The sequence below is a fragment of the Dama dama genome, chromosome 27 (assembly GCF_033118175.1).
Source record: "Dama dama isolate Ldn47 chromosome 27, ASM3311817v1, whole genome shotgun sequence".
In the NCBI taxonomy this organism is placed as follows: Eukaryota; Metazoa; Chordata; class Mammalia; order Artiodactyla; family Cervidae; genus Dama; species Dama dama.
The window spans coordinates 57,182,137-57,196,890 of record NC_083707.1 but is presented as its reverse complement, the minus strand read 5'-3'; the positions used below and the strand labels follow the sequence as shown (position 1 = coordinate 57,196,890).

General features: G+C 42.4%; 1 protein-coding gene across 9 annotated transcripts in view; it reads right to left on the bottom strand.

The window, feature by feature from the left end:
• The window catches only part of NEDD4L (NEDD4 like E3 ubiquitin protein ligase), a 365,586-nt gene that overhangs the window by 148,621 nt on the left and 202,211 nt on the right, over positions 1–14,754 (bottom strand). For 8 of the 9 annotated variants that reach the window (XM_061131047.1, XM_061131038.1, XM_061131046.1 and 5 more), the window contains 3 exons: positions 13,367–13,448; positions 10,592–10,630; positions 8,024–8,077 (listed from right to left, as the gene is read on the bottom strand). In XM_061131047.1, coding sequence (XP_060987030.1) covers positions 8,024–8,077; positions 10,592–10,630; positions 13,367–13,448 — 175 coding nt within the window. Of the gene's footprint in view, positions 1–8,023; positions 8,078–10,591; positions 10,631–11,948; positions 12,085–13,366; positions 13,449–14,754 lie in introns of those variants that run through there. The other variant, XM_061131044.1, reaches the window with a different exon arrangement.

Here is a 14,754-nt window from a genome sequence, read left to right as displayed (position 1 = left end):
TGTAGCGTATGGTGTGGGTGTCAGAAGTGTTCTGCCCCCGGCCCTTTGATCTCTGTTTACATTATGAACTCTGTGTCAGCAAGAAACAGAGAGTCCCAGAAACTTTCCAAGGACCCAGTGTAATGTTATATACACAGTGGGCCTTAAACACTTAATGGCATTATTAATGGGATTAGAAAACCAGCTCCTAAAACTTGTAGGATGCAGAGCCGAGCAGTTACTATGCAGGCAAGCATCGGGAAAGGGCACAGAAACCCCTGATAAACAGGATCCCTCTTCTTCAGAGTCACTATTACGCAGTTAGGAAGCTTAACCCAACCAAGGAACTCAAAACACTAATCTAAGAAAATAACTACATTATTCATTAAATAACCATCAAAATGCTACAAAGTAAACCGATAAGTTATAAGCATTTTGAAATACTGTAACATTGTAACTGGTAACTCTAAAAAAAATCAATTCTGTCTTACATCACAGACTGGGTAGGAAAAAAAAAATCAAGGATCACAAGAGGTCCCTGGAATCTGATTAGCATTTTTTTTTGGACAATCATGTTGCATTTTAAATTTATTCGTGACAGTCATGACAGGATGTCTGGGAGGCACAGAGCAAAGTTCTCAACAAAATAACCTTGTAATAAGGTCTAAGGCATGGATCGTGATATCTGAGCACCTTTGCCAAAGGAATCTTGAAAGGTTTTCCCCATCAAGAAAGATTTTTGACACCATTCAAAAGACCTGACTGTAATCGGTTTTTCATGTAAACTAATAACGAAATGCCCTTCTGTCCAAAGCAGCAGATATTTGAAACGTCAAAAGAGCCTGGTGGCGGCCAGACTGCAGACGCCCAAGTGAATGTTTTCCCTCAAGATAAATAAGGCCGTCGCAGCTGCTGCCTACTCTTAACACCCCTGCCCATCTGAAACACGTACGGAGTGCTGAATGGAGCAGACAGTTTTGTGACAAGTTTTGTTTCTGCTTCTTGAAGAAGCAAGTTTTCGCTTAAAAGAAAAAGCCAGCTTCCTACCAACCCTTTGCAAATTTATAGAAGTGTACAAAAATACAAATTCAAAAATAAAAACTACTATGCTCTGGATGGGACTTACTTTCCACAAAAAGCTCGTTATTCTAGAACTTACATTTCCAAATGTGAAGAAATTTTATTTTCCACTCTAACAGCCCTTGAAAGTTAGAATGGCCCTTGCATGTAAATTACACACAGTGTTTGGTATGTTGCACTTGTTTTTTTAATCCCGGGAGAAACGTCAAGCCAAATGAGACTGTAATTATAAAAATCCGTTTGTCCTCAACGCCTAACTGCAAAATGATTTAAAAGTCTGGTAAGTTGTCAAAACGTAGGATATGCATGTTGTCAATATTCATGTGGTAGGTTGTCCAAATTCAGCATGAAAATACGCGGCCCAAAGAGGTCTACACCTGTTGTGATGGTACTTTCTTGGGCTGAAGGTAAGATGCTATCATCAGAATTTTGTTGAAATCTGTACCACTGTATAAAAACGGTATTGGTTCAGACCAAAAATATAGCATTTCCTAATGAAAGGGCTAGAGATAATAAAAGAAAAGGGTGTATAAAAGAGAAAAGAAGAAACGGTTACATTAACAGTTATAAAGTTATATTAACAAGAAAAATATATTGACACTTAGCACCTGATTATATGCCTTTAAAATGGTGAAAGACAATGATGGATCAGTGATAAAACTTAACTGATACAGCCAAAAATATTTCTCGACACAAAATAATAAAAGATGATACGGTTCCACAGCCAAACTCAGTCATCCACTTTGAAAAGTCGCAACTCACAACTGAAACCAAACACAAAGTCTCCTAGACATTTCACTGCCGTATACTGAAATCCAGCAGTCACAGGAAATTCAAGGAAAACCACCCCACTTGAGAATACAAGGAGCTTGTCCTCTGAGAAAAAATAAAGCACGTGGCCAGTGATTAGCAGTAGTAAAAGCAAGCTAACTGGTGAAACTTCGCATCCTAGGACAAACCATGGAAGCTGCAGAGTCACCATTTGCCTGGTGGAGTTAGCAGCTGTCTGTCTGTACTCCATTTCCCTGGGAGGCAGCGAGCAAGAACACAGGCGCAATGAAGGCCAAAATCTGTTGCTGGGTTTCTGTTTCCACAGCTGGAGGCTGGGCACTTCACTATTCTATATACAGCAGTCCAGCTTAGACACTCAAGTGGGCAGTGTTAAATTGCAGGGGTGTGCAATCCGACCATTAACAAGTCCCCAATCAGTTTCGCCTCGCCTTGGCCCCACAGGCCAATCTGTTTCAAAAACACGTTTCCTCCCAGCCCACAACTGTGGCTACCTTTGTTCACTATTACTTAATGGGACGGAAAAAAAAAAAACCCCACTAAGACAATACATTATACAACCAGCGCCAGCCCTGTACAGTCAAAGGCCACGAAGATGAATGGGTCCAACTTGACATATGTTTAATTATGAAGAAACCAGACAAGTTTAACCTGAGATTCTCTCACCTGGATTAGAACGGATTATTTTTTAAACCTGAGTGTTGTCACAGCCTGTATCTGCAAGCAGTTTTTTAACGCATTTCCAATGTCAACACACTGGGGCACTGTACATTCACTTAAAAAGTAAGGACATCTTAAAAATTCTTTTATTGAGAAGGGAGGGAAACGGGGGAGAAAGGGTTGTCCGGATTTTTCAAAACAGTTATGTGACTCTGAAGACCTAAGGCTACGATATTTTCTAAAATCGGCTAACTAGTTTCATGGACTTCTACCAAAGGCGGGACCACAAATCGTGGACCCAGAACCTGGCCAAACACACTAAGTTACTCTGGCCCGAAGCAGGGAAAGCCCCAGAAGGGAGCAGGGCGTTGTTTATTTTAATTCCGCTGCAGAATACGCCTGCTGAGCTAGAATCAGCCCCTTCCTACTGCGGACGCACGGCATCGCAGGCTCACTTACCGGGGCGCCGGCTCCCGTGGAAGCCGGGCCGGCCGCGGCGGCGTCCTCCTCGGGACTCTGGGGGGCTTCCTCGGGCCCCCGAGTCACGAGGATTCTGAAGTGCTGCTGCCCCGCGTTTTGATCCTGCCTGATCTTAAACGTGCAGCCCTGGCCCTGTGGCGTCCTCTCGGCCGCCGCGTCGGTCCTGTGGGCATCGGGAGCCACCCTGCGGCCCCGTGGTGGCGCCTCCGGGTCCGCGCGGCCGCGCTCCTCCGTGGGACTCCCACGCTCGGCCCGGGGCTGCGTGGGGTACGAGCTGCTCCTCTCCAGCCGGATTCGGGGATACCTCACCAACCTGTCTCCCTTGGTGCCGGTGAAGCCGAAGTTGAAGTCGCCGCCCGGCGCGGGCCCGCCGCCACCGGCTGGCGGCTGCTGCAGCTGGAAGACAAAGCAGCGCTTCCCGGAGCTTCCAGAAGCGTCTGGAACGTGCTGCAGAGACCAGCGCCTAGGCTCGGGCGCCGCTGCCGCGGGGCCAGCCTGACCCTCAGCCCCCGAGGGTGTCAGCCTCACCGGGCGCACGTCGGCGCTGGACGCGCGGTGCTGGACACGCACGGCCGGCGGCTCGGCCTCCTCGCGGCCGTCGGGGCCCGGCGCTCGGCGGCGGCCGCACGTGCCGTTGAGCTGCGGGCCGGGAGCCCCGGGCCCCCCAGGAGGGGAGCCATCGCCGCCGCTGTTGTCGAGGTTCTTGGCCTCGGGGGGCTCCCCGGGCAGTTCCGTGCCCGCGTCGCCGTCGTCTGGGGCGCCGTCGGCCGCCTTGCGCTGCAGCGAGATCTGCACGGACGAGCTCCGCGTGGGCCGCGCGTCCACGGGGCCCAGCAGCTGCGGGATGAACATGGACGTGCTGCGCTTGAGCGCGCCCACGCCTCCCCGCAGGCCCGCGTCCTGCGCTCCGCTCGGGGCCAGCGCCACCGCGCCGCCCCGCCGCGGGAGCGTGTGGAATGCCATGAAAAAGTCGTCTTCTCCCTCCTGGTCTAGGATCTCTGACTCGGGGGCTGTGTTGCTACGGCAGGAGCCAAAATGAAACCGAAGCCGATGGGCCATGGTGCCCAGAGGGCGAGGGAGGGACAGGGCGAGAGGCAACAACAGGCCCGGCGCTGCCAGCAGTCAAACCCCAAAGACACGAACTCCAAGGAAAAGCGTTCCATCTGCCAAAGCGTGAGCACTGCGGCACCAAGGGCGGCAGATAGCAGAAATAACCCAAGTGGCAAGCGGCATTCCAGGCATGATTGGATAAGAGCAGAAAGCTCTCATCCGCACTGGGACAGAGGGTAGGGTGGCCGGAACCACATGACCGCGGTCTCCCCCTCCAATGCCAGCTTCTGGACTTAGTGGAGTTTTCTTCCCCCTCTCGCTCTCTCTCTCTTTTTTTTAAACAGCAAGAGCCTGAAACAGCACCTTCCCAGCTGCTGCTTTTCCATCAGACAGGAGTGGCCCCAGCAGGGAGCTCTCACAGCTGACTAAGGCAGCAAACACAGGCCGAGCCATGCGGCTATAAATCTCAGCACAGCGCGCTCCGCGGACAGTTCTTTCCAAACCGAGCTGGGCACCCGGGCGCTGTCTCACGGATGCGGGAGAACTGGCACCCAAGGCAGCCACACAGAGGAGCCCCCGCTCCCATCGAACCGGGCAGTGACAAGGGAAAGTGCAGGGGCTGCAGGAAAACCCTTTCGGGAGCAATCGGATGTTACGTGCCCCTCTTACATATGATATCACCACACTACCACGGTGGAATGCAAACTAATAAAACGTACTATAAATACGATTACACACCCCACAGAATGCATGTCCCTTTAACGCTAAATAAGTAGACCATGATCTACAAGGAACAAAATAGCTGAGTGGAGGGAGGGGGGCGACCAACTTACTGCCAGTTGGGGTCTGCCTCTGGCTACCACGACATGTTTTTTTATTTGAAAGATGGGGAGGGCGGGGGACACAATCTCACACATAATATGATTCTCAGATAGGGCAGTGCCAGAGGAAAGGAACCCAGCTGGAGAAAACATCCCCCCCCTCCCCCTGTATGCCAGATAGGAGAAAAAACAACATCCCCCCACTCAAAAAAAAAAAAAAAAAGGGAAAGATAGTTGAAGAAGCCTGTTGCTTGTGGCTTTTGTAATAAATTAACTGAAATACCATGCAGAAAAAAAGGCTGCCTGGAGCAGACTGTTTTCCAGTAAGAAGTCAGCAGTATCACTCCAGCTGGGTTACAAACAGAGAATCTTGTTACTTTTGAAGGGCTAGAAAGGACCTAAGTAATAAAAGTGAAAGTCCATGTTCAAAAAACTGTCATCGGACTTGTAGCTAATTTGGATATATTCTGTGTGTTTTAAAGATACTCTTTTCCATGAGCCAGAAACATCAGTTATTTAAAAAAAAAAAAAAAGAGGTTTATTTAGGAGGGAATAAAGAAAAAATGATGGGGGGCAAAGGGGGAATACCAAGCTGCAAAGAGTGACAAAAAGTTTTATTTTAAAATCCGCAAAGCATGACTCTGTCAACAGCTCTGGAGTCCAGGGTGTGGAGGATTAACCCTGTGTTTACCCACATTCAAACCTGTTTTCTAAAGGCATGGGTTTTAAATGCCAAAAATGATCTCTATGAGAGAAATGGAAGCCAGTTTGTTTAACGCGAAAACTGCCGAGCACCACCACAGTCACGTATTGTCTTAGCTGGATTAACAGCCAGCAAAGAAAAAAAGCACCCACAGCAGCGTTCACTGCACAGTCACAGCACTGCTGATGGCCTGGGGCAAAGCTGGGTACACAAAACACAATTTTTCAGATAAAGTTTGTATTCACGTGGGATTCCTTAGAGCTTGGCATTCATTCAAAGCCCTGTTGGGCTTGAAACTCTAGTTTAGGGCTCATGGCCACGCCATCTCCACAGTCATTCTTTTAGATAATGGACAACAAAAATGTTTTTTACAGTGTATTTCTTTTAATAAAAGAAAAATAATGAGTGAAAACCCATCTGACAGGAGGCAATTTTCCCCCAATGTTGACCCTTTCTTCACCTTCAAGTGTTATTATACTCAATAAATGAGAGGAAGAATTAGTCCATGGCTGCATGTGTATCTCCAGGGACTTGATGTTACTTGCTGAACGTTTGTCGAATTCAGTATTTGCTGGATAAGAGATGAAGTGCCAAAAACTGTACTCTCAAGCAGAATTTCTCATTGGATTTAACAAGAAAATAACTTCATACACAGAGCAAAAGTGATTTAGCTATTCGGTACTACTAAGTATCACCTAAGGTATAAAATGTCAACTTTGATGCAAAACCACTGAAAATCTACATATTTTAATAGAAAAAGCTATCAGGATGGTGGGCCAACATCTGTTGATTTCCTAATTTGGAGAGTAATACCAGGCATAGGAGATCAAATATATTCCCAAGTTCCATTCTAAGGGTTAAGGTTTGGCTATGCATCACCACTGGCTTCCCTGGTGGCTCAGTCGTAGAGACACCGCCTGCCAATGTAGGAGATGTGGGTTTGATCCCTGGGTTGAGAAGATCCCCTGCAGAAGGAAATGGCAACCCACTCCAGTATTCGTGCCTGAGAAATCCCATGGACAGAAAAGCCTAGCGGGCTATAGTTCATGGGGTTGCAAAAGAGATGGATACGACTTAGCGACTAAACAACAACAAATTCACCACCACTGACCTGAGACTTAAGAGATTAGCAGTTACATAATTACATAAGGGCTCTAGACCTCAGTTCTCTCATTTGCAAGGACAGGACACTAAAGGAGATATTATAAGTCTCCTTCAGATCAAATATTCTATTAAACTTAAGCTAGTCAAGTAGTTCCAGTTGAATTCTGCAGAAAGTAGGGTGCATAGGACATTTATTTTAAGCAAATAATATATGGTTGAACCTCCATATGTATGTGTTCTACATTCATGGATTCAACCAACTGTGAATCAAATATATTGGGGAAAGGGGGTAATTCCAGCAAGTTCCAAAAAGTAAAACTTGAATTTGCCTCATACAGGCAACTATTTACATAGCATTTACACTGTATTTGGGTATCATACATAATCTAAATTTCAAGCATACAGGAGAATGTGTTTAGGTTATATGCAAATATTACACCATTTTATATTAGAGACTTCAGGGTCTTTGGATTTTGACATCTGCAGGAGTCGTGGTACCAGGCCCCCCATGGAGACTGAGGGATGACTGGACATTAAGTTTCAGGACATTGAGTTCAGGAACTCAAAAGCAGATTTGAATACAATGACTACAGTCATTCATAATATAAGGTTCGCCAAAAAGTTTGTTCAGGTTTTTCCATAACATCTCACAGGAAAATCTGAACAAACTGTTTGGTCAACTCAATGCCACTTCTGAGAGTACATTAAAAGTTTGTACATATCATGATAACATTGATTTTCATAGTTGCAAACCTTGCCTTGTGAGTACTTGGTGTATACATTCTAGGGAGTTAATTTTGGCAAATGTATTAACCCAGATTTGCTTCTGAAATTCCATTTCTAAAATGAACTCTAAGTTGTGTCAGTTACATATGTGTGCACGCACACATGTGCACACAAAATATACAGCTACCTCCTATCAATCTATATAAAACGTTACTTGCAGCAAATGTATGCCTCAGCATTCTGGTTTTTTGAAGGTGCTTTCTATGAATTTCCTTTGAGAAAGTACCACTTATAGAATAACTTCTTAATTTTACCTGTTAAATATATTCCCTTTTTGCTGTATACTGTTAATTAGATTTTTGTTTTCCCAAAGAGATTTGATACAGAACATGTCACAATCACATAGTCTGGCTTATACATAAAAACCCTGGAAGGGTCACTTACATGAGTAATGGCCTTGATCATTATGAACATTAAGCTAGTAATGGGACAAAAATGGTCTTCTTGAGGGACATGTATACTGACAGAAGTACAACATAAATACAGATTTCTAAAATACAGTGCTCTAAAAAATTCAGTTTTTTTTTTTAAAAAAAAATGAAGCCAAAATTAAAAACTAGGACCCACTTACCAGTCTGTTTTCATCAAATACTTCAAACAAGAGTCTGTGATTAGATGGGTTTACCTATAAGGGACAGAAATAATATGTTTTAAATGGGCAGAAATAATTCCAAGGAATGAAATAAGGGACTGAAAGAATAACATACTTTACAAAGCACTCAAATCAATTGTACGCTGTAAACAACCTGCTCTTCCATCTATGAAGTTTCCTGTTATTGACTTCTATATTATTCTATGCCTAATATTTAGACATATCAGAAGAAAAGCCTTTTAAGCGCTGCTTTTCTAACATAAGAAAGGATACTTCCACATAGTTTTTAACAGTTCCTAAATCTCCCCTAAAGAGGCACCCTCATGCTTGTATACCAAGACTACACCCTCATCAAGGTCTACGCCTGAGAAAATTTCTTAGGCAACGATCAAAAATCATGAAGAAAACAGTAAAAAGCAGCTATTTACCTTCGTGTGCATGCATTTTAGGCACTGTCTCCTTACTAAATATAAAAAACGCATGGTCCCATTTATTCTCAAAGCACCCCTATGATGAATACAACTGCTGCTCCAATTTCACAAATGAGGAGTTGAGACCAGGAGGGTAAAGTAACTTGCCCATGAGCCCGCAGCTAGTATGCAGGGCAACCAGGAGCTCCAGCAGGCCCGGCCCAAGCGTCTACAGAGCCCGCGTGTGGAGCCGCGAGAGAAAAGAGAAATAAGAGATGGCCCCTCTTCCAGCAACGGCGGGGTCAGAGTCAGAGCCCCTGGCTTTTCGGTGTCTTTCCGCTTCTTTCTGTCTCTTTTCCCAAAGCTCACTGAAATAGCAGGAATCGTCCTTCAGCCCCAAGTGTCAGATGCGATGTATGCTTATTTCCATTCCTGTACATAAATCCTGGAAACAGCCTTCCTAAGTCAGGACTCCTCTCTCACTAGGGGAGCCCGTGGGGAGTGTGAGTCCTCAGGTGGCTTCCCCAGGGTCAGAAGGACTGTCAGTGGGAGAGCTGGAGATGGGACCCAGGTCTCCCAGCACTAAGCCTCAGCTGGCGCACGAGGGAGAAGCCAGTGAAAGAACACTTGATGGTGCAGAGAACACGCCTTGTGCTCCTGACCCCTCGGCTTGCTCTTAACCTGGAGATGGAGCAAGCAGGTGGTGGGGGGAGAGTGGGCAGTGTCTGTCTGAGAGCTCAGCGCGGACCAGTGCGTCCACACGCCGTGACGGGGGCTGGGATGCTGCAGACACCCCATAAAGATTTGTTCAATGAACGGGACAAAGAAATTTTTAAATGACCCCTCCCCAAAAAAATCAAGTTTACGTATCTTTAGGGCTAATATAACTTGAAAAAAATTTTGCATGTAGTAAAATTTACAGAAATGTGGCCAAGGTGTTTAATTAATTTTTGTTTCCCTCAAACAGAAAGAAGTCTAAGTAGTCTGGGGTATTACAAGTGGAAAGCTATATCTGAGAGTTAGTTACGGGCCAATAACATCTATCTGCCCCCATTACTTTTTCAGTCTTTCACAAAGTAATTTAAAAATACATCTGGTGGTGACACCATGTAAAAGCCCGTGTGTCCCTCAGGTTCAGTAGAGGCTAGACACAGGATCTCACCAAGAATTCAAATATCAATGCCATATTTTAGCTCTGAACATAATAGAAAACAGATGTCATATGTAGTGATCCACGTTCGGAGCACATAAAATATATAAAATACTGCTGTGACTGAAAGGACGAAATCAGGACCATTATCATCAGTCTAATGGTAATATTGTGCTTTGGGAATCTACACCAATCAGAAGATCTTATCTATAATACTTCTGGAGGTAGTGTAGTTTTTAACAACACAGCTATTCAGACAATTAAAATTAATTCATCTTGAAGAGAAAAACCCCTATTTTCCATTAAATAACTGAACAGCAAAAAAATAAATAAATAAATAACTGGGCAGCTTAATAGTTTCAAACTTTTAACACCAAAAAAAAAAAAAAAAACAACAACCACATAAACTCACTGAAAAGTAATTTCCATTAATTTACAGAATTCAGTCATTTCTACATATAGCTCTCCTAGATATTAAATATAAAAGGTTGAGGAAATTTTGCCTAATTTGGTGATATTTAAACTGCAGATGTAGTTTTATATTATACACATATGCTCACACTTAATAACTGAATTGTAAAAATTTTCTTTCCAAATTGGAACATGATTAATCAATTTTAGGCTTCTTTTTAATCATGCTGCTTCTACTGAGCTCATACTTCACTGAAACAATTAAGCTGCTGTTTTAATTTTACTTTATTTTTTAAAGAAAAATTTGCATAAGAAAATAAACTTTGCTATTTGGATAACTTTCTTTTTGATTCCCTCAAAGATCCCCAAATGAAACAAGTCCAGATTTCGTTACCACTAGTTATAGTTTTTGCAAATCTGGGATACACTAGAAAGCTACCCAACCTTTTCTCATATTAAAAGGAATTTCGTAATAAAAATTTAATAGCTGTAACTCAGTGAGTCTGTTGAGATTATATATCAATCTAGTCATCAATAACAATTATGATCCCCCGCCCCAAGAAAAGAAAAACTTACTCTAAAATAAAATTCTTCATTCCACTTTGGGTTCAGCGTCTGGAAGAGAAATCATCTTGTAATTTCTTTTACAGTCTTTGCAACGTTAACAGTTACTGGTACAGTGCAGTCCACATATTTGCTTAAACTTTTTTTTCCCCACTAAAACATAGCTAAAGAGATTTTCAAAACGGCAATTAAAGAAGCATTTAAGTTATCTCAGACTATTCTATACACCAAACTAGATGGGGAGGGGATGTGTTTATGAAACAGACAATTCACAGATAAGAAACCATAAATTTCATGCCATCACCATGAAAATAAAGATAGGCTTCAAGAAATTAACATTGATACAATTATTCTATCAAGAACAAATGGACTTTGTTCACTTCTCTCAAACTGCTACAAATCTGTTTTGGAGAATCATGAAGCAGGTGGCAGAAGGGTGACACTATTCACTATTTACACAAATACTGAAATCTAAAGACCATTTTATAAAGAACAACATTGATGATCAGATTATATAACATGCAAAAACTCTCCCAGTTATAAACCAAAAGTGAACTCTTTCTCCCTAAATAACTAGGTTTACATATATTTATTCACCTACCTCTATACCTCAATCCTCTTCTCTATCCATCCACACCCATCCATCCATCTGCATAGCAATCCACATAAGCATACATCTCACAAGGTTATGGAAAGTACACTTTTGTCCTCAGCTTTGATAAAAGATAAGACTGACAAACAGCCTTTGAAACTAAGATGAAACATAGTCTGGAAGGCTACATATACACATGTGTTTGTGCATTTGGACAAGCATTATGCTCTGAAATGAACATCTCTCTCAAAAACTGTACGTAAAAATGAGATTGAAAAATCACCCCCTCACCAAGGACTACAGAGATTTTTAAGTTAGAATGATATTTGCCTTTATCCATCTATCTTTCTGTAAAACCTAGTGCAAGAAACAGCAAAATAATAACAACAACATAAAAAATAAACATAGGCTGTGTACAACACTGAACTAGCATTAAAGATAAGAATTAGCAATTTCCCCACCCACAGCTCAAGGGGGAAATCGAACCCTAAATAAAACGGGCTCAGGCTTTTAGTTCCGGATGGAGCCTGGGATGTAAATAAGTGAAGGCGAGCAGGAGGGAGGAAGGGGAGAGGTGCTGCAAGCCCGCGGCTGCGGGGGCTGCAAGGGGCCAGGAGACCCGCTTGGGGAGACGGAGGGGGAGAGGCAGAGGACAGGTGGGGTTAGGAGCAGACAGGTGAGGCCACAGAACGCGTGCAGCGCCGGGCACCCGCCCACGAGGAGCAGAGGATGATGCAAACGGTTCTCCAACACCCCGCGCCGCACAGAAATACTAACCGAGCCGGGCACACAGCGCACCCTCTCCCGTGGGGCGGAGGAGGGGGCCCTCCCCGCGGAAGGAAACGCGGTTCAGTGCCCCCCGATCGCGGCTCCGGTTCTCTGCTCCTTCTGCGTCCGGGCAACCAGGTCCCTGGCTGCCTCCCCCGCCCGGCGACAGCGCCCAACAGGGAACAATGGCCTCCGTCCTCCGCAGGAGTCCTCCCCACCCATCAAAATACCGGCCCTGCTCGCCAAACTCTCCAGATTTTCAGGGCCAGTCAGAGCGCCGGGTGGGAGACACGCTTGACTGCTGCCTCTTCCTTTCACAAAATGACCTGGCAACAGACCCCAGGCGTCTGCACAATAGCCGGAAGAGTTAACCATTTTTTAAAAGCCCTCACGCACTCCAGGAATTGCTTATCACAGGGTGTATTAGATTGTTTACCCCACAGATGGGGAGGGGAAAATAACGGGGATCCATAAATACTGCTGAAGCACAGATAAGAACAGTACTTTTGGTAGAAAACATGCATCTTCAATAAATGCCCCGAATATGGGGTAAATATATGATTTAACAGATACATATAAAAACATGGAGTAGATGAATTAAGATATAAGTATAGATATAAATCTATGTTCTAATGTATTTTATAGATGCAAATAAAAACAAGGAAATATGAATTAAGGTATAATTATGGAAACAAATCTAATGAGATCATGTCTGTAAAATTTAGAAAAGTGACGCATATATACACATATACACAGAATTTTACTGTTAAGATTTTTTATTTGTTTTCATGTAGCTAAGCAAGTATTTTGCTTCCTTTGGTAATACCTGTTTTAAGTTAAACCATTCCCTTTGTTCCTACCAAATCCACAAGCCACTCCATTTCATTAAATATATTTTAAATGGCTTTAAATTTCTTTTCATAAACTAAGAAGTCAACAAGAACAAATCCATCTTTTGCTTTATTCTTTGCAGGGAAAAAAAATTGCTACTGGTAACAATGCTTCTTTGAATATTGCTTTTATAGTAAAAAAAAAATCCATCTGCCAATCCAGGAGATAGATATAGGAGACCTGGGTTTGATCCCTAGGTTGGGAAGATCCCCTGGAGGAGGAAATGGTAACCCACTGCAGTCTTCTTGCCTGGAGAATCTCCATAGACAGAGAAGCTTGGCAGGCTACTGAGTCCATGGGGTCGCCAAGAATCAGACACGACTGAGCATGCACGCACTTAACCAAAAGCCAAAACCAATGTCTCAGATTAATACTGAAAAGTTTGATCTCTGTTGAATTTACAGATTTCATACTGAGAGAGGTTTAAAATAAAAATACTGCCAGCTTAAAACAAAAACATCTACAAAGCTCAAAGACATAATTAAATCAGATTAAATTATGATTTAAATGATGTTTAATTAAGGATGGACACTTACCTTTTTAATTGTTTTTGTTTGTACCAAAGCAAGTTCCCTATTCTCATCTGCTACGTACAATGAAAGTTTCACATACGGATCACTGTAAGAAAAAATAGGATTATACTTTTCATTTTAAGAATACAAAAAAGAAAGCAGCCATAACCTAACCGAAAACTCAAAAATATCAGTTAATGACCCAGTTTATGTAAATATTACAAACTAAGCAGTGACATTTTCAGCATGCTCACCAGGGAAATATACTGAGAAAAGTTTCTGACCAAGGATGTTTATTTAAAACCAAAACTAACATGAAACTCGTATTCTAACTTTAAAGATCATCTTCTCTATTATTAATTAAAAAGAATTAATTTGCTGTAGTTTCTTTTTTCCTAAGCACATTCAGATTCTGGAAAGATTATACTAAAAATTATTAAAAGGCATATAAAATTTGTCCAGATTAGCAAAATCTAGCTTGAAAATTTAGTTTGCATATTATTTTTATTCTGATTTCCATTATGTTGGTAAAAATTATTTTTCTTTCAGTGGAGGTAAAACAGGCGTTGTTTATCTAAACCAACACGTATCATCTTATAGATGAAAAGAAAGACACACACATATAAAATTAAAAGCCCAGTAAGTCAATAGAGAGTTGCCCAAAGTTACAGATTGCAGTAAAGTCTTGATTAAATTTCAGGTTTCCTGACTACAAGTTCCAGAATTCTAATCATTTCCTTGGGAAACTAAAAACTTTTAGCCAGAAAGTATACAGAAAGCATACTTAATGTGGATTATCTACTAAGAACTTGGTAAATCCACTCATCATATGTTCTAGAGTTGCTCATACTAGGATAGCTCAAATCTAGTTAAGGTACAAGAATCTGGAGTCCAGGGTCTTCTGTTTCACACTTGGAATCCTTAAAATCATAGAAAGGGCCTTCATGTATTCAATTCCCAAATTTTCACTCATCTAATTATCTATAGCCGATGATTTATTTTCTCCCAATTTGAGAATTATCCTTTAGTAGTTATACACCATGACTATTAACTCTTACTTTGCAACATCCAAGGTGTTTCTAAAGATTATATGGAGCATCATAAAATGCTTAAACATTGGTTTTTATTCGATAGCTCAATAAATAGGCCGTGATTTCCCTTAAGGAAAGAGAAAGTGACAAGATGCAAAGTTTAGTATTAACAGAACTATATTTGATATATATCCGAAAGTCAGAAATCAAGAGTCAGTGAAAAATACCGATGGTATACACCTGTAGTATTTATTACCCATAAAATGCATCTTAATGGAAGCTACAACACATCTCCTTAAACACAAAAAAACCAACAATTTGCTCTGTTATATTCTGATTAGCTATTTATTTTTTTTTAACATTCTGATTTAGAAGAAGGTA